At 44.7% G+C, this 25,256-nt stretch overlaps 3 protein-coding genes across 3 annotated transcripts; 1 reads left to right on the forward strand and 2 right to left on the reverse strand.

Annotated features, from left to right (window-relative positions):
- Nucleotides 1–8,204: 8,204 nt before the first annotated feature.
- On the reverse strand, nucleotides 8,205–9,521 carry LOC120656498 (transcription factor MYB30-like). Its single transcript, XM_039934602.1, has 2 exons — nucleotides 9,096–9,521; nucleotides 8,205–8,856 (listed from the first exon to the last, which is right to left on the reverse strand). The coding sequence occupies exons 1-2, from the start codon at nucleotides 9,356–9,358 to the stop codon at nucleotides 8,346–8,348; spliced, it is 774 nt and encodes a 257-aa protein (XP_039790536.1). The 5' UTR covers nucleotides 9,359–9,521; the 3' UTR covers nucleotides 8,205–8,345.
- Nucleotides 9,522–18,522: 9,001 nt separating this feature from the next.
- Nucleotides 18,523–20,645, forward strand: LOC120656499 (pentatricopeptide repeat-containing protein At4g18840-like). Its single transcript, XM_039934603.1, has one exon. The coding sequence runs from the start codon at nucleotides 18,570–18,572 to the stop codon at nucleotides 20,043–20,045; it is 1,476 nt and encodes a 491-aa protein (XP_039790537.1). The 5' UTR covers nucleotides 18,523–18,569; the 3' UTR covers nucleotides 20,046–20,645.
- A 2,222-nt stretch (nucleotides 20,646–22,867) lies between these two features.
- LOC120653638 (ervatamin-C-like) lies at nucleotides 22,868–23,954 on the reverse strand. The gene is made up of 2 exons (XM_039931337.1): nucleotides 23,738–23,954; nucleotides 22,868–23,361 (listed from the first exon to the last, which is right to left on the reverse strand). The coding sequence occupies exons 1-2, from the start codon at nucleotides 23,952–23,954 to the stop codon at nucleotides 22,868–22,870; spliced, it is 711 nt and encodes a 236-aa protein (XP_039787271.1).
- Between the last annotated feature and the right edge of the window lie 1,302 nt (nucleotides 23,955–25,256).

Genomic DNA, 25,256 nt, shown 5'->3' on the forward strand with positions numbered 1-25,256 from the left:
AAGGAAGTTGCACCGGCACGCCACCGTGTTGTATCGTTGTCGCCGTCGTCTGGTCCGCAGCCAAACAGAACATCATCACTTATCCTGAAATCCAAGGCCACCGTCACTTCATAAACTAGCACCATCGATCAACAGAGCAACCGTTTGAAAAGAAGCAGAACTGGATCGTGTGCCAGGCGACGAAGGCCCTGTTTAGATCACACCTCATAAACTCCGTAAACGCAAAAAAAAGTTACATCGAATGTTTCGACATATATATGGAGTACTAAATGAAGTCTATTTAAAAAACATTTTGCATGGATGAGCTGTAAATCGTGAGACGAATCTAATGAGCCTATTTAATTCATGATTTGCAACAGTGATGCTACAGTAACCATCCGCTAATTATTAATTAACTAGCAAGGTGGCCCGCGTTAATAGCGCGGGTAGCTAGTTTTTTATTTAATTCTTTAAAAATATTTACATTGACAGAAGAGATGTATTTTATAATTTATTTACCTCTCATTTGCTCTTGTTGAATATTATAATACTTGCAGCTTTCTATGCATAGGAGTTCATATCAATCATCACTTTTTATGTTGCTTTATTCTATATTATAGTTGCATATTTTAGTACTTAAACCTGCAAAATCTAAATTTGAGGATTGAATTCAATTTTGGATACCCTTGAATACGGAGCAAATTGTACATAATTGTATTCATATAAAGTTTTTTATAATTATGAAATATATTTATATGTATTTGATAGTTATGTTTGCCAACAATCTGTAACTTAGGTGTTGGAGTTCGATTTGTATCTTGCAATATTTTGATTAATATTTAGCGAAAATATATCTAGTGTAGTTGTTAGAGCACTTAAGTAGCATCTAGCAGATCTAGACCTGACTCATCATCGGAGTGAAATAAAAATGATCATGGATTAGACAAAAAAAAGTTATGTTAAAAAATAAGTTGAGGCCTCCTCCTGGCTTTGGTAAATAAATGTTATACAAAACTTATATATATGCGTGCTATGTTAATGTATATATGTTTTAAATTTTTTATTTAATCGAACCTATTATTATTTTTCCCACTTTGGTTACTGCACAATTTATTTGTTTTTAGCCCATATGACTGCATATATTGGTCTACTTTAGAGTTTTGTCATTTCGGTGATAGATAGTTCCATATATATCTTTGTTGTTGTTTCTAACTCTTTTCTTTATTTTTCATTTTCTCTAGCATTTTTTATTGATTTCTCTGTCTTCTATTTTGTTCCTCGGTATATTTGAAATCGATTAGTGTGTATCGCATCCGATGCATCTAATGGAGAAGTTTCCTATTTAGTATTGTGCCTCAGTGTTTTTTTTTCTGAGCGAAGAGGAGCATCGACAACGTACATTTGTTTGAATCATTTGATTTTGTACTGTAGACAATCGACTTTGAGATAGATTAGCAGGGCTTCAGGCCTGTATCTGTGGCTAAAATAATTTCAGTTGTGGCTTCTTTGATGGAGCAGCTTTTTTATGGATATAGAGATGTTTTGAAAACCGTTCGGTAGAACCGCTTCTTCTATTTTTTCATGAATATATGAAAAATGTCAAATGTCCAACAGGACATGGCTATAATTTAATATTTTTCTCATTCTAATGATATTATTTATAGACTAAACCAATAAATTCATTTTTGTCCTTTTCTTTTGCCCTCATTTTCTCATTTTTCCTGCCTTCTTTTTCTATTCTCCTTTTTCTACTTTCCTTACCCGTTCAATCTTGGTGCTTCTTTATCTTTTTCTCTTCTCTTTCTCTATACTTCTTTAGAGGTATCGATCACATTTTGTGTTCCATGCCTAGTGTGTACTTATAGAAGATTAGATGGGGAAAATAATGTTAATAATTATCTATGCTATTTGATTCCTCACATGACTAACTCCATGATTTTTCCCATGCATCTATTTAGATTGAGCTAATAATAGTCACATTTATTTGTAGGTTTCGGTGCTTTACCCTTTATCCCAGTGATTATTACTTGTATGGAACTATTATATGCCCATAGAATCATAATTCTTTATTGACCACCATCAGATTAGTTTGTATAACTAAAGTTGTTCAAGAATATGCAATATTTATGATGATAATTCTTGTTTGGAGAAAGCATTGGTTCTTTAGCAGATATTTCTCTCACATTAATTCGTCTGCGTATTCATTGGCCCACACTTACCATCATAAGGTGCCAATGGTCTTGCAATAGATTGCAATATGTGAAACTCTGCGCATCATCATTATTTTTTCGTCCCTATCTTGACGTTTGGTTGCTCCAGAAGAAATGGATTGATTGAGTTCGGCAATGATTTTGAGTAGAATCCAGTGTGCTTCATGCAGTTGCATGTACTACATGACGTTCTTGAGACTCAAAAAGTTGTGATTCGGAATCTCGGGCAAAGACTATGGTCGCGTCGTAGTGCAGGGCGTTCCAAAGATTTTTCAAAGCAATTATCTCTTTCAATAGTACTAATACAATACAACTATGGTCGTGTTGTCACGCTTATGCTGCTGCCATTTTTTTTTGCATCTTTAAGGAAGGTTAATGCGAGACATAGATGGTAACATGAGTTTTTATGTCATGCGGACCCTGTATTTAACTTTAATTGGATAAAGACACTTTTTGGTAGTTTAAAATATTGCATCTCATTAAATTGGACATGGACTCTTTTGTCCAATTTAGATCGTTAGATCTTCATTAAATCGAATGGTGTAAATCCTATACACAAATATTATTTAGATCTTCGTTAATTTGGAGTATTTATTAACTTTATTTGCCATGAAACTCAAATTTGGATTTTTATTATTGCATTTGATACTATTTATTTAACTATTTGTCTTCTTAATATGATTCATAATCACTACACGTATCAACAATATTTTTTTATTCTAGTTCTTGCATTTATCTATTTATTAATCATATTTGATGCCAATTTTTTTATACTTTTAATTTTTAATTTAGCTATTTGGCTAATAATAATTTTTTTGTCGTGTGCCAATGCTAATTTTTTTAATTTTATAATTCTGAATTTGCTTATTTAGTAATTGTATTCAACATGGACTCTTTGGTTAAGTCCTAATTTCCTTATTTTTTTAATTACAAATTAAGCTATATTTACTAATCGTATTTGGTATGGACTCTTTGTCATGTCTTTTTTTTAAATTTTTTAAATTCGAAATTAGCTATTTATTAATCGTATTTGACATCTCATCACGTTTCTTTACTCCATCATCATCACGAAATCGTCGGTCCATCCATCTTCGACATCCCTTCACGTCGGGTCAGTGCCACGACACCGGGGGCACATCGTGTCGGAGGCTCCCTCTGCCAGCCTGTTGCCTGCGACCACCGTGCTGCTAGCTACCAGTAGTTGCTAGGAATTCAAGTCAACATTATCTCTTTGCAAAGAGGTATTAATAGTCCAGATTAATTCTAAAACACATGTTTTTCCATCAAGCTCACGTATTACCCATGCCCCCCTCTTCTTTAATCGTCCAGAACGCATAATCCGTTTGCAAAACTTTTAACAGGTACTAACAATATGACATACTAAAAAATTAGTCAACTGACAACAGTTGGACAGTCATAGAATAACGTAGGAATTTCTAGACCCTCTCTACGGACGTGGTGGTTTGTTTTAACACTCCCTTAATAATATAATAGAATTTATACTTTTAATTTTAAATTTAGCTATTCAGCTAATATTAATTTTTATCTAGTGGTAATGCTATTTTTTATTTTGATAATTCAGAATTTTCCTATTTAGTAATTGTATTCAACATGGACTCTTTGATTAAGCCCTAATTTCCTTATTTTTTTAATTCCGAATTAAACTATTTACTAATAGTATTCAGCATGGACTCTTTGCCATGTCTTAATTTTCCTTAATTTTTTAAATCCGAAATTAGCTATTTATTAATCGTATTTGATATGAACTCTTGAGTTAGTTTGAACCGTTAGATCTTCATAAAATCCAACGGTGCAAATTCTTCTCTTTTTTAGATTAATGTGGGAATTTCTAGACCTTCTCGGCGAACGTGGTGACTTCTTTTAACACTCCTTTAATAATATAATAGATTATGGATTAATTAGCATCATTAGATTCGTCTCGCGATTCACAACCCATCTGTGCAAAAAGTTTTATAAATAGATTTTATTTAGTACTTCAAATTAGCAAGATTCCAACGAAAAATTTTTGCGCCGAAACTAATCACGACTGTCTATCTTGGGCTAGCAGCTCAGCAACTTTTTTTTTTTGAACGAACAGCTCAGCAACTTTGACATGGCAACCTCTAGCTCCAGATCACTGTAACAAAATAAAATAAAGTATAATGAAAGCAGCCATGGATCAGCTGTTTCCGATTTTACCCCCAACATGGGGTAAGGCTGGTCGCAGTGGGTACTGTAAACTATACGGAAAGCGGTACTCCAGTACCGATTTGCCGTTTTTACGACTGCAACGGCAAACTGTACACCATACGGTAAAAAAGCGTATCGCTTGCCATCCGCCAAATCGAGCGGGATAGAGAAGGAACGCTACGTCGCTTGCTGGCCCCACCTCGCCACCGGCCGTTGCTCCCCACGCCACTGGGTCTTCCACGTCGTTGGGAGGCGGACGCCGTAGACTTGTGCGCCAGAAGCCGGGGAGGAGGGCGGGAACCCGGCCACCGCTGATGGCCACCTACGCCGCGAGGGAGGCGCCGCCGGCCTGGCCGCCATGGAGAGGGAGGGGCGGAGCTCTGCCCATGGCTCGGAGCTCGCTTGACGGCGGCGAAGGAGGAGACTGAAGCCGCCGCCGCGCACTCTTCGCCGGGGAGCTCGGGCGTGGCGTGGAGGGGGATGCAGAGGGCGGCACGTGATGGCGGTCGGTCATGGCCGAGGACGAAACGCCGCGCGAGGGAGGACGGCTGCCACGCGTCGCTCGCCCTCCGACGCAGGCAGGCCACGCCGCGCAGGTCGGCCGCGGAGATCGCGTCGCGCCACGCAGGCGGGGCAGGCCGCCGCGTGCCACAGCTTTGCCTCGCCGCGCCTCCGCCGTGCGGCCATGCCGAGCGCCCGGAGTGGGAGGCAAGGAGCTTGGGAGGCGGCGGTGGCGAGCTCGGTCGTGAAGCACGAGGGCGGGCGCAGGGGAGGCCGCACGGGGGAGGAGGGGCGTGTCGCGGCCCTCGTCCGAGCTCAAGGGATGGCCTCGACCACCGCGCGCGAGCCTCCGCTGCGCCTCGCCTCCTCCGCACCTCCGCGCGCGCGTGCGGGGCCTGCGTGCCGGCTCGTGGCCGTGGGTGCTGGGCCGCGACGTGGCCGTCGCCCGCGTTCCGCTCCGTGTCGCGATGGTCGCGGTGCGCTGGCCGCGCGCAGATCCGGCCGCGAGGGAGGGAGAGCTCTGCGCGTCCGCCGTTGCCCCGCGGCAGCTCCGCGCCTCCGCCACCCCGCCGAGCAGGGGCGGCCGCCGCGAGCTCCATCGAGGAGCCTCCACCGCCAGGGTGCAAGGGAGGGTGCCGGCCCCGCGCGCGCCGGCCGCGAGCTCCACCGTGGAGCCTCCGCCGCCGGGGGGGTGGGGAGGGGCAGGGGTGGGAGCTAGCCCACGCGCGCGGCGCGTTTGTCGGGGCAGGGACGGGCGCACGGAGCTCCGTCGGCGGGAAGCAGGGCCGGGAGTCACGAGCGCGCCTCCCCTGCGCCTCTGCCTCCCCCACGCCTCCGCCTCCCTGCGCATGCGCCTCCGCCGTGGCCCGGCTGCCGCGCCGCCCTGAGCCGTACCAGTGGAGCGGCGCCGGGGAGTGGGGTGGGAGGAGCGGTGCCGGCGAGGGAGGAGGAAGTTCCACGGGGTGTGCGCCGGGAGAGAAAGGGGTCGGGGAAAGAAAGGAGAGAGAGAGGTGGCGGTGGGAGAGAGAAAGTGGGTTTTGGTTGGATAAAAAAATCTGACTTGTGGGTTTGATGGGAGAGTAGTTGGTACAGAGGACGTGATATAGAGGATGATGGGTTCAGTGAAACTGAATATAGAATCTTGATGATCAAGACAGAATATTTCTTATAGAGAATGGAAACAGAGTATGACAAATGCGAATAGTCTAAAGACGGATGAAAAGGGTCTGCAGCCTACAAATTATAAGAGTCGATACCATCTTAGATTTTGAGTTCAACTCTCTATGGAAATAGAGAAACAAATATTCTATTTAATGGTATTGTGCTTTAAATGATAGTCTAATAGGCAACTACGTTGATTGTGAGGTATCTATGATCATTTCATCGTACATTATGCGTATCTAAGTTGTACTGTAATTTAATTAAAAAAAGCTACAAGCGAAGAAAGTTTTGAGGGAAGAAGACGGGAAAGTCAGGCACGGAAATAAAACTGGGCCGCAAGCCTGTGCCAGCCTAGAGAGGGGAGCCGGTGAGACCGCGCGCGGCCCGTAGCAGCGAAGATTGTGAGAAAAAAAGAGGGGGGGGGGGGGGGGGGGGGGGGGGGTTGGCTTAGGCCCATTTTTTTTGTAGGGATCGAATTTGTGCGATAACTTGTAATTGGGCCAAAACAGGCTGCAGGGTGACTGCAGGATAACTTGATGCATCGCATCAAGTGAAGCTGAACCAAATCTCAAATCTGCGCGTGATCTCATTGTCTTTTGGGAACGTAGAAACATGAGCCCAGCGATTTTATGGGCGGCATGATCACTTCATTAACCTTTTGGGCAAAAGTCTAAAAGCACGAAGCAACTACTTCTACGTTATGCACGTGTGACAACAATAGCAATTTCCTAGTTATGTGCCTTACAGCAAAGCACTGTAGTTGCGACTTGCGAGTGCTACTTGCGTAAGAGTTGTCAAATCTAGCAACTAAATTGTGATTTTTTATGTAACTACAATGAATATGATGGAAAGTATACTTGTAAGTGTAACTCGTAAGTCGCAACTATTGTTTTGATCAAATGAGATAGTACTTGGCATGTCAAAAAAAGGAGGAATACGCTTGAGTAATCGGTCTGGTTTATTTGCTCAACTACCTCTGGTTTAATGTCTTGAGCGTAGCTGCATCTGCATGCGCTGGTGTTTCCAAACAAATCCAATTTCTGTTTTTTTATTTTTTTTCTCAAAAAAGTCTAAAAATTTAAGAGAAATTTTACAATGATTGAAAAAAAATAGGAGTCGTCCATTTGATAAAATCCTACGGTGGTGAATGTAGAAAGTACCTAAGATAAAGTACCTAATACTTCCAAAATATGGGATCAAGTACCAAAAAGTGAGACCGAATATTAATTTAATTTAATTTTTATAAATACTTTCCATAGATTAACGGCTAGAAAAAAAGTCCAAGATAAAAGAACCCGAAAGTACTCATTGGTACTTTACAATTATTGTAAAAGAGCTCAGAATTTAAATAGTGACATATGGATGATGAAGACTTAAAATTGTGCCAATCTGGAAGGGAGAAAGAACAAAGAAAAACGCCAAAGAAGAAGAAGCAGATTTTACCATTCCCGTTCGAGGCCTTTTTCATAGATAAATGTGACTACAAGCCCGATTGGTATGCTACCCATTTTTACCATATAAAATTAAAGCATGCCAATAAAAATTAGCTATCAATTGGTTCATATCTAAAATTTGGTCATAACTTACTAGAAACTTCTTAAACCTACCAGAGGAAAAAAAATATTGGTTGCTACCGCACTAAACTGAATACCGAATGAATCCCTAAATTTATTGCCAACAATTGACATCCCACGCAGGCTCTATGTCATCACAATAATTTCTTTAATAAGTTTATGAGCTGGCTGGGCCCAGCTGCCACTGACAAAAAACGGAGGATGGAGGAATTGAAGTGGGCTTCAAGTCCTTTGCTCCGCATGTCAGAGCCTCAGACGAAGAGGAGAAATGTCTTCCTCAAGTTGGCAACGGCTCTCGGGGGATGGATGGATGTGCAGTGCAGGGCCGGGCGGCCTGTCGGCCAGGCTCCCGGCGACGGCTGCTGGACAGCTGGGTGACTCGTAGGCGGCGCGGCTACACTCTGGTCGACAGCGAAAATCGAGAGGGGTGTAACCGTGTAACAGCAAGTTTAATAATAAGCTTGGCATATAACCAAGCTATGTCAGTTAGAGATAAGATGAATTTGGGCAGTTTTTGTGGTCACGTAGCCAACGGCCGGGTGACCGAAATAATCAACAAAATAATAATGCGCACAAGTGAACACCGCCATGATCAAGCAATTGCTTTTCGCTTCCCAAGCTTTCAGTCGGATGTACACCACCGAAACGGAGCAGGACAAAGATTCAAAGAATTGTGAGGCAAAGAATATGATCAGCAGATCTCAAGGGGACCATCTAGCTAGCACGCCGCCTAAATCTGGGGCAGATTATTCTGCATGTCGCTGGCCTGCATGAGCAGCTTGAGCCAGAAGTCCATCTCGTCGTCGTTGGCCGGCGGCGCGGCGGGGGCGTCCTCCCTCTCCATCCCGGAAGAATAATAGTCGCCGGAGCTGTCCATCGCCATCGCCAGCGTCTCGGACCAGAAGCTGTCCTCGATATGGTAGTCCTCCTCCAAGGTGAAGCTGTCCGCGTTGTTGTCCAGCGACGAGGCCGCCGAGCAGTCGGTGGAGGTGGTGGTGGACGTGGAGAGCGACTGCTCCGGCGACACGGGCACCGTGCTGGTCGGACCGTCGAGCACCACGACCTCCACATCAGGCTGCTGGTGCTGCTGCTGCTGCTGCTTCTTGGTGGGCTTGCGCTTGGGCGCCGCCTGCTGCTGGCTGGCTGGCTTGGGCTCGAGGCGCTTCTTGAGGTGCGTGTGCCACACGTTCTTGATCTCGTTGTCCGTCCTCCCCGGCAGCCTGGCAGCGATCGCCGACCACCTGAAACCATACAAAATGAGCCGTTCATCATCAGTGCGCGCGTTCTTTAATATAATTCGGCAATAATTTAAGAGACGAGGAGTGGCCGATTGGGCCATGCATGTTGTGTATCGTTTGGTTCTTTCCAGTGACTGGATCAACTCGACCCCCATCATCAAGAAGAGAACCAGTCTATCTTAAGGCCGGGAAGCTGGGGTGCTCGACGCATGGTGATCAAGTGGACTAAGAGCAATAAGCACCTGTTGCCGAGCATGTGGTGGAGGTGGATGATGGCGTCCTCCTCCTCGCGGGTGAAGTTGCCGCGCTTTATGTCCGGGCGCAGGTAGTTGATCCAGCGCAGGCGGCAGCTCTTGCCGCAGCGCAGCAGGCCCGCCTGCTTGGGCAGCGCGCGCCAGTTGCTGTGGCCGTGGCGCTCGATGTGCGCCACCAGGATCCTGTCCTCCTCCGGCGTCCAGGGCCCCCTCTTGAGCCCCATCCTCTCGCAGCACGGAGCGCGCCCCATCTCTCGCTTAACGTCCGAGTGCGCGTTCGATTGCTCGCTGGCTACCTTGCCGGGTCCTTGCGAGGCGGAGGCGGAGGCGACCTAGCAGCAGAGGCCAGAGGGAGCTCGTCGCTGTGGGAGCTCGCTCGGAGGTTTTGGCTCTCGTCGGAGTGCGGGTGGTTGCTGCGTGGTGAACTGGGGGAAGGGCCGCCGGACGGGGCGCTATTTATACTCCCCCGGAGCTGAGGCGACAGAGAGCGGGTCGCGCTCTGATTAAAAAAAAACGAGGGGGGAACCGCAACGTGGTCAAAGCAGGGAGCTTCTCCGAAGGGGGAGGTTTCGTGGGCGCGACTGCGCGAGCGCGACAGAGCGAGCAGGGAATAGGAGTAGTAGTTTAAGATAAAGTTTGAATTCGCTCATTTTTTATCAGTTTGCTTTTGGATAATGATGGAGTACGCGATTCGGCGTTGCTTCTGTCGTTTTTTATGCCTCCGTTGTTTGTACGTTGTGCTGCTTTTCGTACCTCCCGCGCGTGCCGGATTAGCTGTTCCCATGATGATATGATATAATGATACCTGATATCTTAAGAAGATCTCCTTAGCAATTTGACGGCCGTGATGGCACAATAAGATGAACCTGACCTATTCACATGCGTTTTTTTTTGTTTTTGTTTCTCTGCGTGACTTCTGTGTCACATGCTATGATGCTAACTGGGCGACGGGCATATGTAGTGTTATATATAAGGCGAGCTTACTAAGGAGCTATCGTCTTAATGTGATTTTATTTTAAAAACAAACTGCTAAATTGGACTTAGTTCTATAATACCAGCATGTAATAACATTGTTCTGGTCGTCAAACTTAGTTCTATAATAATAACATTGCTCTAGTTGTCAAATTCTGGTAAATTCAGTGGTTCATGTACATGTGAAATCTCGGATCTTTCACCGCAAATGTTTACACCTTCATCTATTTATTTGTTTCCAGAGGAAACTATAGCTTGTAAGTGGCATAATTTTTTATAGTGTTGCAGTTGCAAAAAAAAAACATATATTTATATCTCGGGGGCAGACTTATGTTTGTGTTAGCACACTGCTATCTACCGGTCTGCAGTGTATGTCTTTGGTCTAATCTATCTATTATCTTATTATTTGGCCAACAAATGGAGCATCCATGTTCGCTCTCAAGGTCTAGAAATTTCCACATTAATCGGAGAAAAATAAAAAAATAAAAATTACCCACCACTGCCATTATGATAAAATTAGCCTAAAATACCCTGCGCCTAATTAAAAATCACCCACCAATGTCATTATGAAAAATTAAATATAAATTACCATTTAGCTATGTATCAGTTACAAACATATACTATTAATAAAAACTAAAGGTAACAACAATTAATCAAAATAAAACGAAAATAAAAATAATTATATGCATAATATTATTAAACCTCAACAAATCAAATTGTTATTATAGGTATATCATATTTGAATTGTTTTAACCAACAATAAGACAAAATTTACGATAATGAACAGGGTGGTGTATGGTAGAAAATAGTATAGTTTTTAAGTAAGAATACAACGGCATGTAATTTTTTAAATTTTCAATACTAGCCGTGCAAATGCGCGGACTATACGCCTAGTTATCTTATCATTTGGCCAACAAACGAAGCCTCCACGTCCGCTCTCAAAGCCTAGAAATTTCCACATTAATCGGAGAAAAGTAGAAAAATAAAAATTATCCACCACTGCCATTACAATAAAATTAGCCTAAAATACCCGTGTGTCCAATTCAAAATTACCCACCAATCATTTAGCTATGAAAAATTAAATATAAATTATCATTTAGCTATGTATCAGTTACAAACATATTATTAATAAAAATAAAAGCTAACAACAATCAATCAAAATAAAAAGAAAATAAGAATAACTATATGCATAATATTATTAAAGCTCAACAAATCAAATTGTCATTATAGGTAGATCATATTGGAATTATTTTAACCAATAATAAAATATAATTTACGATAATGAACAAGATGATGTATGGTAACAAATAGTATATAATCTTTAAAAGATAGTAATGATACAACAACATGTAAATTTTTGAATTTTCAGTACTAGCCGCGCAAATGCGCGGGTTAGAGCATCTCCAAGAGTTTGCCATATTTTACTTGGCATATCTTGTGTTTTGCCAACTTCTAAAAAGATATGCCAAATAAAAAAAGAGCTTATCTCCAACAGTTTGGCATAATTCACTTGACAAATCCAGATCTAACTTACATCAGGAACCCTGAGAGAAACAAAATTATATTTATGCCCTTCCACCTCTTGAAAACTTAAATCAGGAACCCTTCTCTGTTATTTATTTCTTTTTCACCCTCCCACCTGACTAGAAACCACGATGCCAACCGGGCGCCGCGCGCGTATATTTACGCGCTGGGGGCTGGTTTTTCCCAAGTTGCCAAAAATTGCCAAGTCTTTTGCCAAACTGTTGGAGGAGTATTTTTAACATTTTTGGCAAAAATCAAAGATGGCAACTCGATTTGCCAAACTGCTGGAGATGCTCTTATACGCTTAGTTCTACTTGTTCTATTAGCATTTGTTTGGATCCATCAACTAATTGGCAGGTAGCTAATTTTAGCTGGGTTGGATCCAAACAGGATTAGCTAATGTGCAACTAAGATCCTTCTAACTAGCTAAATAGCAAGTACTCCCTTTGTCTTGAAATTAGGACAAATCAAAATTTCTTACATTTCAGTATGAAGTGAGTATCAATAGTTGGTTCAAGCTACCTAATTCCAAGCTAATGGATTAGAAGTGATTTTTCATGGTAAACGTGAGCTATATTGATTTGTTTCTACTTGGTATCGCTTCTATTCATTATGAGCAAGCTGCGGATATGGGGTAAAAAAATCCAGTATCCCGATAACAACCAAAATTCTATCAACAATAATCACTTTGAAAAACGGATACGGTACGGTGCCTCTAGCACTAGCTAGAGATATAGAGACCGATGTCAACCGAAATCACTTTGAAAAAAGGATCTATTTTTTGACTATTGCGGTACTAAAGGCACCGTTATTCTGTGATTATGCTCACACTGTCAGATGGCAAGAACTTTAGACCATTTCCTCACGTTGTCCTTTATCCGGAGGACTAAACAAAGACAAAACCTGTATGTCATCAGCAATAATCAACATGATCACTGGAGCTGGCTGTTTGAACGGGCCGTAACTTTTACACATTCTTTGCGCCCCGTATGTAGTGCTCGCTCCAACATTCTGGATAGTACAGGCTGACCCCAAAAAGGGGACCGGAGTCAGATTTCCCTCCCTCCTCTTTCTCCAGGGCGAAAACTACCATTTCGCAAGACGACGATGTCATAGCCGCAGCTGCAACCTTTAATTAGTTTCTTTTCAATTCCCTTCAGGTTCAGAGAAGACGAAGATGTCATGGCGGAACTCGATCAGCGCACGCGCACCGCATCGTTATCTTGCTTCGATAATCGAGACGCGTGCATGCGCTTTATCCCTAATCCCTCTCCGAGACAGCGAACGGCTGGGTCGCCGCCGGTGCGATTCGATCGCGACGCGCCGACGACTTTTCCCGTCGGGAGAAACCTGCATGACCATCAAGTGGAAATTTCGGACGGGGTCGGGCAGCGGTCAGTTCGGTTGATCTGGTCCCCGGCGAGTCGCGCCGGGGACGAATCGGCGCGCTTCGCTTGCGGCGCGTCGCCGTCGAGTGGGACCTTGCAGCTTCAACTTGGCCTGGGGACGACGGAGTGATGAACACCCCAGCATTATTTTTTCTGCAAGCTCGTTTGATTGGTTAGGAGGACTAAGCTCTCTGGCATCAGGCTACAAGAGACTTGGTGTGTGAAAATACAAGTTGTAGTTGATGTCTCTTCGTCTCTCCTGCCTTTAATTTGCCGGTGATGAAGTGACGCTTAAGGCTCAAAGTGTGACCAGGGCCAAGCTCTCTTGCTTGGGATTTTCTTTTAACTGGAGTGGGTAATAGCTGCACTAATAAGACAGACAGCCCAGTTGCTGCTCGGTAACAATTAAGTAATTAACCGACGGTTTGGCTACTTCAGAGGCGTGTTAAAGTTGCACACTTGCTCAGGTTGGGGAGGTGATGAATTACTGTGCTAGGTTGATTATTTAACGGACGATCAATGTAGTAGCTAGACGAGAGAAGCATGCAGTCAGATCAACGTAGACGAGAAACCATCAAAGTTTATGGTCAAATTTTGTTAAAAAAGGGTTTGTGGTCAAATATACTGTGTAGTGGCTACAAGTCCAGAAGCTAGCGTAAAAGAAGTTAAGACTTTGAGGCACATGCATGCGTGGCCTAGAGGAATTACTGTTCCAGGTTCATTCAGAAGAACGGATCAGCGAAATCATGCTACAAATAAAGAAGAAAAAAACAAATAGGCGAAGCCATCAAAGCTTATGGTCAGAAACGCAAGTTAAGAAAAAAAAAGTGTGCTCAACTATCAACATCGTCGTTTCTCTTAGGCACGACGTCATCTCCTACCCTAAGAAACCTCCTAGACAGAGGCAGCAAGAACGCATCAGCGAATCTTACTGTCTGAAAACGACACCCCATGCCACGAGCTCGACCCGGCCGGGCTCTGCAACACGACAGCAATAATGGAGAGAGCGCGAAGCCGTCGGCGACCCGACTGCATCCCAATCTGGAGCAGTGGTTTAATTTCGGTGCCTACGTACAAGTAAGCGATGCGTCGCGTCTCGATCGGCCTTGCATTGACCAACAGCTACAGGATAAGCTTGGGACGGGTGGGCGACACGTGAGAGATGATGGGCGACCCCTGTCAGCCGGGGAGACGGAGTCGATCGGCGATGGGCGCCGGAGTAAGATGACTAGATGAGAAGTTTCTTGCGGCGATTGGTCGCCGAACAGTGGAGTGGCAGCGGCGGCGGCCGGCGTTGATGATTTCTGGGTCAATATTTGGCTAAGATGAGATGGACGTCGGCGATGGCCCGGGTGCCGCTGCAACAGCAAAGAGCCTGGCAGGCTGGCATTGGCAGGTGTCTTTGGCTACTGTGTTTCGTTTGGCCATCTGCCTACTGATCGATGGATAGGAGTACTAAAATTAAACTGGTTCAGATTAAAAACCGGCACAGATTAAAAAATCCGGAATGGTTTGAATTCTGAAGAACTTTGCTTTGGATGCAGCCCATGCGCGGCCATCTCTACAGTTTGACCAGATTCAGGACGGTACGCGCGGCTACAGTGCCACCGCGGCTGTCCTCTACTGCGTGCATGCCGGCAGCAGCCTCCACGGTCAGACCGTCAACGGCTCCTCGTGCGCGGGCCCACCAAGTCAAGCCTGATGGATGCTGGGCCCGGCCTTGTATACATTGACGGGTGGTGCTCGCTCGTTCCTGCCACTTGCTGTTGTGCGGACTTCGATTGTGTGCATGTGCCTGCTTGTCGTGCCACGCAAGTTCACATTTGCGAGTGTTGAAAACGAAAATAGTCGCGCGGTCCCAATCTTGTTCGACGACATTTCGCGTTCGGATCACTTTTCGGGGATGTTTCGATGAGAACTTAGAGGGGATTTCCTTTCTTTTTTTTTTGAATTTGTACTGAGGCCCCTCTATGTGTACGGCTTTTTGTAAAGCTAAGTTCTCCAAAATCGTAAAATATAGTAGATTTAGACGGTGCATAGGTACCTAGATGCGTGTATATTACTCCCTCCGTTCTTAAATATATGACACCATTGATTTTTTTCTTTGTTTGACTATTCGTCTTTTCTATAAATATTTATGTAAATAGCCAAATCTTTAAGTTAGATTCAAGAGACTCTTGATAATAGACGTAAATGTACTCATTTCACTTCATTTAACTAACTGGATAACTAAATAATGTTGGTCAAAGTTGAAGAAAAAATCAACGGTGTCATATAAAAAAGAACGGAGGGAGTATCTTTTTGGCAATTTGTTAGATACGCTGGAGTACTACTTTGGCCACATTATATTAAAAGTGCCATGCGTGTGCACTAGTAACAATCATAACTTATAGGCCCATTTTGGTCCTCCTCTTGTGTTCTATATTCACGTAAAGGTGCACACACGTTTGGTTGGGGGCAAAAAAGAAAAAAAAAGGTAGCTGACTATTTTAAAGGATGGACATAGCTTACGACCTTGTGTGTTTTGTCTTGTGAACAATCAAATAGTTTGTCTGCAAAAGGTAATTAAATGATCAACCCGCATGCTAGTTGTACAGATACTTCGTGCGTGGTGGTACAAGTGTACAATTCATTAAAGACAAAGAAAGGTTGATGTCAAAACTAATGCATTATTAGGACAAGACACAGGTCCACGCAAAGTACAGACACCGTCTCCAAAAACAACTTTGACCATTATCTTTTTGCTACAAAAAATTTACAAAATATAGCCAATATATACTTTTATGAAACTACATTTCAAGATGAAGCTATTTACATCCTTTTTATATTTTCAAACTCAACCCAAAAGAATTTATTTATAGTCAAAGTTTCAAATGTTTGACTTAAGACAAACTGAAAGCGACTTCCTTTACTGATACGGAGGGAGTACTCGAGTACTACTGAAGGCTCTTTTTATACTCGTCCCTGGCTTCTTGTCGTATGAAACTACCCGGATCTTTCCTTATGCAATAGTTGTTACTTGTGAGTGTTTAGGGTTAGGGGGTGTGCTTCTGTAAGCTCCCCGTCGCTAATCATGCCTCGAGTAGTTCAATTTATAATGACGATGCGCCATGCAAAGTCACAAACTAAAGAGCCTCGTGCGAGAACTGAACTTGCAGTAAACTACTTGCTGGCATCATTGCATTTGGACTGGTAATCGGAGTAAATCGCGGGGAGCATAATCCAAAGCGATGTAGGAAAAAGACGTAGCAGGAGTATACATGTGCTGAGTACAGACCAGTCCACGAAAGCACAATTATGTGCTGCACAGGGCACGCGGATTCACACTAGGAATTCAATGGTTAGTGATCACTCTGTTTTTCTTTCTTTTTTTAATCCTTTTCGAAAGAACGGCGAAAACTTTTGCTTTGTTCTAATATTATCATAAAGAAGGGATACCAAGCTAAATAAACTGTATAGCTAGGGTGGTAAAAAATAGTAGGTTAATTTAGACTAGGTGAGTAATTTAGATAATTTTTTTCTGAAAGGGAGGTATATATTTTTGGGGTTACATTAGACTATTTTCGTAATGCCGTATGCATTTTTTCAACGGTAAATGCACAAAAATAAATGGGCTATGAAATTTCATTCAGATGTATGCGGTTAGTTTTTGGGAACTTATCCAATGCTATTGTATTAGAGCCTACCAAATTGATGATGCACTTATTTCCAACAAAATTTCTAAGATTTACCTTTTTAAAAGCATTTCAAGGGTTTTTCTAGATTACACAATAAAATTCAGACACGATGCATGGACACTCATACCCTATGAATGCAAGTACGTAAACTCACCACTATGGGCATGTTCGAAGACAGAGCCGTCAAATTCTCAAGATTGATGATGTCACCACAAGCAGCTCGCTGTCAACGGAACGTCACCTACCAATTAAAGCATAAAGCCATTAAATTTTAAAATATTCGCTTCCACCGGAAGTCGAACTTAGAACCTGAAATGCTACCGAGACTTTTGTGACCACTAAGCTAGACCCTTTCACAAGCATTTCAAGGGTTAATGTAGTAGCTCCAAGAGAAGTCTCAATTAGTCATAGTTTTCTGCTAGTATTTATCATTTTTAGCATTACCTGTGAAAAAGTCTACTTAACCCCTTAACTATTGATGGTGGACTACTTCACCTTCAAACTATAAAACCAGATATTCTACCCCTGAATTTTCAAAAACCGGTCAAATAAACCCTTCAAGTGGTTTTGCTACAGTAGCACAGTTTTGTCTTTTTTATATATTTATTTTCTCTGAATTTTTAAAAAAATCATAGTAAATCTTAGAAAAATCGTAAAATAGAAAATTCAATTTTGTTAAACTCCACATAAGTAGATATACATTTTGAATATATAATATGATATTCTTTAGTACAAAATTTTTGCCATAGCTTTAGATCTATGCTTGTCTATACTTAATTGAAATAATTCATAACTGCAGCTTCTATTGTCCAATTATAGAGATGATTTTCCCCCTTTTTCCAACTCATGCATATGTAAGAACCGGCGGTATGCTGTCGTCAATAGCTCGTCATCTCGCCATCATGGGTCGCCATGGAGTCAAGTATCATGCTACTGCGCTCCTGGTTTTCTGCGTTTCCAAGTGAAAGGTAGCGAGTGCCAAAATCTACCTAGCTTTCCGACATTTAGGATCTCGGGATGACCTTGGTGTCAAAAATAAAGAAGAAGAGTTTGATCAATGCGACGAGATGGGAGGCAGGATCTAGCTTTACCTCCCGTTCCAAAAAGGAATAAGGACATGGACAGCGCCTCCACTAGCAAATGGATAGTAGAAAATTGGAGCTGGCCAAGGCTCCGTCGTCGTTTCGTAGTGCACGGCTTCTTTTCCAGCGTAGTAATGCTCTTTGAGCCAGGCGAGTCCAGTGCATGATGCTTGCATGAGTTTAGGTACGCGGCATGATGTTTCAACGAAGTGGTAACAAGGCAACAGGCTACGGCGTGGACGAAGGAATCCACCTGATCGGTTCGGAAAGACTGCAAGGTGGGGGGCTGTGGAAACGCATACAGCGATGTTACTTTGGGTTCGGATGTGGTCTTGTGACGATGTTAGTACAATTTTGTTGATTGCTTTGATTTACCTTTGTTGAAGTAGAAGGGGACTCTGTTCGGTGATGGCTTTTTTCAAGTTATTTCCGGTTTTCTGGCGCTTTCGTCAATGTTCGATGGAGGTTCGTTCGGGATCAGCTTATTTTGGTTTCATATGGAAATGAACTCATTGTCTGCGCTCTCTCTTGGATGTTAATCCGGTGGTCTAGATTGAAGTTTGCATGTTTTGCACAGACAGATAAATTTGCACCTGATATTTCCGTGTAGAGGTTTTTATCTACATTTTGAGCTGAGCCCACGAGCCCATTAACTGAGACTTTCTTCTGGCCCAAGACGTGAAGACCGACCAACCACTTCTCTCTATTGGGCCGCCGAAGTCAAACCATTCTCTTCATTTCTGAACTGAGTCCCCGAGCCCATTCACTTAGACTTCTCTATGACTCGCCCAGCCTACCAATTTCCAATTTCCATGGGCCATGGGGAGCGGCATCCGCAACGCCCGACCCTCCTCCTTGCTCGCCGCCGTGGCCGCCGCCGCCGCCAAGCCGGCCAGCTTCCCCAGCATACACGCCGTCCTCCTGACCTCTGGCCAGCTCTCCTCCCACACCTCCGTTAACTCTCTCCTTCGCGCCGCCCCCTCCCCCTCCGCCTGCGCGCTTCTCCTCCGCCTCTTGCTCCTCCGCCTCCGGCCCGACCACATCTCCCTCTCCTTCTCCCTCCACTCCTGCACCCGCGTCCCCAGCCACCCGATCACCAGCCTCCTCCATTCCCTCGCCGTTAGGCTCGGCCACTCTCGCGACGTTTATGTCGTCAATGCCGCCGTCTCCTCCTACTTCACCGCCTCTGATGTCGCCTCCGCCGACCGGCTCTTTGCTGAGATCTCCAACGATGTCGCCGACGTTGTCACGTGGACCACCATGGTCACCGGGCACGCCAGCGCCGGCAGTCTGGAGCGAGCGAGGAGTTTCTTCGACGCAATGCCCGAGAGGAACGTTGTTTCTTGGAACGCGATGCTGGGCGCGTACGCTCGCGCCGGGATGCTGTCCGAGGCACGGAAGCTGTTCGATGCAATGCCCGACAGGAACGCCGCCTCGTGGAGCTCTATGATCAATGGGCTCTTGCACTCCGGGTACTGCGAGGAGGCGCTGAGGGTGTTCAGTGATATGGTCAGTAGCGGTGTCGTGCCGAACGAGGCCGCTATGGTGAGCGCCATCTCTGCATGCGCGCAGCTGCGGTCGGTGGAGCATGGTGCGTGGGTGCACGCGTATGTCGAGCGGGAGCTGCATGGGGCCATGAGCATCAACCTTGCCACCGCGATCATAGACATGTATGGAAAATGTGGGAGCATCTGCAATGCTGTCAGGGTGTTCGCTACAATGCCCGTGAGAAACATATACTCCTGGAACTCAATGATTGCTGGGCTTGCAATGAATGGTGGCGAGAGACAGGCCTTGTCGCTCTTATGGAAGATGCAGATGGCTGGTGTTCGACCGAACCACATAACTTTTATTGGATTGCTGAGTGCTTGCAGCCACTCGGGCCTCGTCAATGAGGGCCGCAGGTTGTTTGACAGTATGATTGAGGACTTTGGAATACAACCAGTCCCAGAGCATTATGGTCTTATGGTCGATTTGCTTGGCCGGTCTGGTCGTGTTAGGGAGGCAGTATATTTTGTCAAGAGCATGCCTGTGGAACCTCACCCTGGCTTATGGGGTGCGCTAGCTAGTGCCTGCAAGATGCATGGAGAGGTGGAACTTGGCGAGGAGGTTGCCAAGAAACTCATTGAACTGGAGCCTCGGCATGGCAGCCGATACATTCTCCTGTCAAACTTATACGGCTCTGCAAATAGATGGGATGATATGGCCACTGTACGCAAGCTCCTCAAACACCGAAAGGTCCCCAAGGGCACTGGCAACGCTGTGGTTGGAAATGACATCCAGCACATGGAATGATTGAATCCGCTCTTGATAAGCATTTAGGACTGCTTCATCCTGATAAGGGCATTGAGGCTTTGCACTGGTTGGGCCAAGGAATAAAATGAATTCCACGAGCCTAGTAGATATCGGCACTAAAACAGAACTCATGAAGGAGAAAAAAAAATTATTGATATGTCAACGTATGTCTTAAATCGAGTAATTGCACAAAGAGGGAGTGCAGCTGCAAAATCCTGGCAAGAATTGTAGGTCGGTGCTTGAAAAACGACCTCATGGGGCAGAAACTCAAGGATTGTTAGGATTAAAGTAACAATTTTGTAGTACAAGCAGTTCACTGTTCGGGATTCAGGTTCATGGAAATATTCTTCCACTAGTTACTGAACCTCGTTTTTTGTTGCATACTGAGATTAAAGTGCCATTCAAAGCATACCCAGTCAAAAGGTGTTTTTGTCAGATACATAAATTCACTTGTATTATATCCTTAAGAAGAATTTGCACTTGCACTACACTTGTCTTTTAACTTCCCGAGTTAGAAGCTAATGTTTTTTTTGTGTGTGCATGAGCTTTTAGCTTGTATTGCATCAGGTGTTTAGTATATATACTATACTATGTGTAGCACTACTGGTGTCTGGGATATAATTATCTGTTTGTATTGTCGTGTCAAAATCAGGGGACTCTGAATTTCTAAGATATTAATCCCTGAAGCAACCAGAATGCCAGCATCATCGGGATGTCCTGAGCTCTATACTTGAAGTTGCTGGAATTGATCTGTCATTGACCGTCATAAACTCATAATATGACTTCCATGATTAGATGTTTAAAGAGTTATGGTCAGTGCATTCATGACATTAGCTTCCTGAATTCCTGATGTTTCTCCTGTTGTGCTTGCCACAAAAGTTCTATTTTGCTAACCTTTTGTGGTTGCATCAGGTTGCCAAGCTTCTCACGGTAGCATGTTCGACTGCATATCTTCATATTTTGTTTCATGATTGTAGAATATTTTGAACATCGAAATGTTTAATGTAGACGCAAGGCTTCTGTCATAGACGAAGAGAGCTAGTAATCCGAGTTGCAAGTTTGCAACCTACTCAGTACTTATATCTGGTGTACGATTGGCATTGGAATTTCGGAAAGACCTGTACTCTTTGTATTCAGTGATGGACCTTTGCATTGGCCCGTCAAGCTGAAGTGGGCAAAAGGCCGAACATTTCAACCCCAGCTTTTAGAGGTGAGTTTAGGGGGGCGTGATTATCCATCACTTTAGGTAATGGTTCCGCAGACCATCACCTGAAGCGCATGGAGTTCCTTGCTGCGGTAATTTTTATTGCGCGACATTAGTTTTGATTGTTGCGCATGTTAATAGCTAAATAGAGGATAATATATGCATGCAAATCTAAAACTAAAAATGCTATAACTATTAAACTGAGCATCTATATGAATTGCATCATTATCTTTTGTATGACAAGACCTTCAAAATAAGACCGCACTTGACTATGTTTGCACGATATTTTTTGCTAAACTTTTTTAACATTAATAATCAATTTTGGATCCTAGGAACAAATATTTTAAGAACGGTGGCGAATCCAGGAATGATTAAAAGGGGCTGATTTTTTCTTTCTCCCCCTCTTTTTCTTCTTCCTCCTACTTTTTTTCTAAAAATGGAGGGGGCTCAAGGAGGAGCTCCATTATTTATGGGGTCTAGCGGGCTTGAGCCCCCTAGACCCAGTGTTGGATCTGCCCCTGTTTAAGAACATGAACAAACGATTATGAAGCACGGAGATGGCGTTGGCCGTGGTGGTCTCCGGGCTGATCGGTGCAGCCCTCAGCTCACTGGCAACCTAGAGAATCATGAACCGCCAGCAGACGGCGCAGCGAGCTGTGTAGCAGCAGGAGGTGGCCACCGGTCAAGTTTGGGTTGATTTCACGCGTACCACCAACGCAGTGACCACCGTCTGTGGTTGGTTCGATATTGCGTAGGTTGTCTTATGACTCTTAGCTGCTCACTCTCCCACTGACAGGGGCGTAGCTAGAGCCACCAAGGGTGACTCATTTTCTTCTTCCTTCTCTCTTCTCTTTTTTCCTTATTCCTCTCTTCTCTTTCTTCCTCCTCTTCACTATTTCAAAATTCTTCCTCCTCTTCACTAATTCAAAATTTTTTTTAGAGACGGCTTGTGGGGCTCCAATAGACAACATGGGGTACAAGGAATTTATTAAAGAAATGATGAGCAGGAAATTATTTTTAAATGAATTTATGCATTGGCTCACCATCCGTCTCTGCTCTGGAATGTTAAAACGTTGCTTATAGCAATTGTAACCGTGTCTCAAGTCTCGATGAAAAACATAAAATTGCTTGTCATTGGTTCTCAACGATGCAGTCTGAGGGCTGACGTGAAAAATATTCCAGCCAACACCTGGAGCTGAAGGCTACCTGGGCCTTAGCGCGTTCAAATGTTTCCCCCGCTGCGCGCGGCGGCTCGGCCGCTCCTTGGTCTCTGCCCCCATCGCCCTCCCGTGCTCGCAGCTGCCTGCCCTCCCACCGCCCACGCACACGATTCCCGTGGCAATGCCCGACGACTGATGCTGCGGCCCATCGACCGTCAACGGCAAAACTGCTGAAGCAGACAGGCATCCTGCTGATGCGCTTCAGTTCAGAGTTCTGGAACTTGATGTAATCAAGTTTATTCACCATGCATGAACCGTCCTTCAACTCTTATATAGTAGTTGTTTTTTTCTCAAGTTCTTATACAGAAATTATTTAATCAAAACCTCAGACATGAATACGTACAATTTCATATATATTTCTGGAACTTGAAATTAATTTCAACACAAGTAGTCAATCCCTAGACCGAAATTTTATTACAATCCTCTTGCAAGTTCCACGTTGGGTAGAACGCATGCATGTGGATGCCGCAGAGTCCATCGCCTTCGCTGCCCACCTCTCGCGCCATCCTCATGAAGCCATCCTCTCCCAAGCTTGCACCCCACGAGTTCTTCAGTAGCCAAAAGGCCTCGCCGGTCTCGGTGGTGCCGTAGCCCACCGTCGTCATCTGATGACTGATGGCGCTCCCACAAGGTCCATCGAAGATCCCTCCCGGGTACTGCTTGAATTCCATCCCGCTGGATTCCACCGAAACCACGACCGGTTGCCGTGCCACCGCTGCTCTGAGTTCCAACTCAGAGTATGGTGGCACTCCAGTGTAGCCGTCGATCGGGATGAGTGGCCCGACGACCTTCTGGCACGGACCCTGCCGTCCCTCGTAGGGATAGGCAGACTCCGGCGCCATACCGCCGTTTCCTGTCACGTAGGAGAGAGCACGGTCCTCCCCCGCCGGATCTACACCCATTGCTGGCCGTGTCGCAGTCCACTAGCTGCTGCTCCCAGGGAGGAGCCAGCATGGGGGGAGGGGTGCTCCAGCCCCCCACCCCCCATGTTATCCATTGGCCCCCACAAGCCTATTCTAAGAAATTTTGGAATAGTGAAGAGGAGGAAGAAGGGGAAGAGAGGAAGAAGGGAAAGAGAGAAGAGAGAAGGAAGAAGAAGAAAATGAGCCCCCTTGGTCCAAATTCTGTCTCCGCCCTTGGTCCTTGACGCTGGTCACGACCGGCGGGCGGAGGTCGTACCCCATCTGCCTCCAGTCGACGGCGTCCGGGATCGGGAGGCTGGTGAGCGCAGTTATACACCTCGGCAACCTCGTCGTCGGTCAAATCACCGAAGACGTTGATGGCGATGTAGCTGGAAGACTCATTGAGGACGCGTCGCGCGCTGTCGGTGAAGATGGCCAACCGGCGTGCCGTGTCGCTGGCCTCGCGCGCCACGGAGTAGCGCACGGACCACCGCTCGTAGAGAGCCAAGGTAGCCTTCTCAGACTGGCTGAACTCCATGGCGCTGGCTGCCGGCGCTAGCGCCATGACGACGACCATGGCCATGGCCGCCAGGAGAAGCAGAGCGGCGGCTCTCGCCATTGGTTGCTACTCGATCTAGTGGCTTCAAATTTTGGTGCTTTCTTTCTTTCTGCGGGCACCAAACTCACGTGCTCGGTAGCCAAGGTGAACAGGACTGAACAAGTGAAGAAAAGAGGAAGAGTCGGCATTTTTGTTTTTATCAGTCTTGTATCGTATCGTTCGGTTGTCCTTTCCTTAATTACACACATACGGTTTTTATCAGCCGTGTATCGTACCGTTCGGTTGTCCTTTCCTTAATTACACATACGATACGACTGGCATTGGGTCGTGATCCTGCCTCAACCCTGATCCTGCCCTTTCTAATTAAACAGTTAGTCTGATTCTTATCCAACCAGGTGCATCCAAAAACAGGTGCATCCAACAGAATAGTGATAATAATAATAATAGTGATAATAATTATATATATATAATTTTGCTAACAAACCAGGTGCATCCAAAACGGATTCATGTAAAACAATTGAAAATTTATGTTCTAGGCTTCTAGCAATTCTATACGCAAAAATCATTAGCAAAGATATAATCAATATCACCCATATATTTCTTGAAGCTTGAAAATTAAAAAAAATAGCAATTGAAACTTGAAATCTAGTGCACGCGAGAGTGTAGGAGTTGCCCGATTTCTTATGTTCGTGAGTCATCGTGATGTTGCCTCGCAAAACAAGACACGCAGGATGCCGGCGCACATGCGCTAAAGGGAGTCACACAGACCAGGAACAACATAGTGAAGTCGCCGCTGCTGCCGCCGCGGCATCATTCTTGTGCAGAGCACTAGAGGTGTGAAACCTCTAGTGTGGCCACGTGGATGTGGATGGTGTAATCTCCAATACGGTTGCTAATTAATGTTAGGTAATTACATAGTAAGGAATGAGGAGATGTCATAGATGAGGAACTTTGTGCGACGGGTCGTTTCATTTGTAGAAGGTGTTATGATGTGTCATAGACAGGCTAAATGTAATGCCACATCATATTTTTGCTGAGTTGGAGGGGAGAGAAGGGAAGAGAGAAAAGAAGTGGGATGCAAGTTTACAACTTGCTCTCTTCTGGCTGTAACACGGACTACAATAAATTTGGTGAGAGAATGACAGAATGAGAGAACAAAAATGAATCAAGTATTAGTGTACTAATGGTGCAGCCCTAAGTCCACCTATACAATCAACTATTATATGTGCTGACTATTAGATTGGATAAAGATGATATGGCAACAACATATGATCCACAGCTGGCCAAATTATTAGCTTGCTCTTACTCATCTTTCTATCGCTGTAG

Source organism: Panicum virgatum, chromosome 1N, assembly GCF_016808335.1.
Source record: "Panicum virgatum strain AP13 chromosome 1N, P.virgatum_v5, whole genome shotgun sequence".
Taxonomy (NCBI): Eukaryota; Viridiplantae; Streptophyta; class Magnoliopsida; order Poales; family Poaceae; genus Panicum; species Panicum virgatum.

Excerpts from the sequence above, each read along its gene's own strand:
- LOC120656498 (XM_039934602.1), bottom strand. The coding sequence starts at position 9,358 with ATGGGGCGCGCTCCGTGCTGCGAGAGGATGGGGCTCAAGAGGGGGCCC. Across the intron at positions 8,857-9,095 it reads CACCACATGCTCGGCAACAG|GTGGTCGGCGATCGCTGCCA; the intron begins GTGCTTATTGCT and ends GTATGGTTTCAG.
- LOC120656499 (XM_039934603.1), top strand. The coding sequence starts at position 18,570 with ATGGGGAGCGGCATCCGCAACGCCCGACCCTCCTCCTTGCTCGCCGCC.
- LOC120653638 (XM_039931337.1), bottom strand. The coding sequence starts at position 23,954 with ATGGCCATGGTCGTCGTCATGGCGCTAGCGCCGGCAGCCAGCGCCATG. Across the intron at positions 23,362-23,737 it reads CATCGCCATCAACGTCTTCG|ATCCGGCGGGGGAGGACCGT; the intron begins GTGATTTGACCG and ends CAATGGGTGTAG.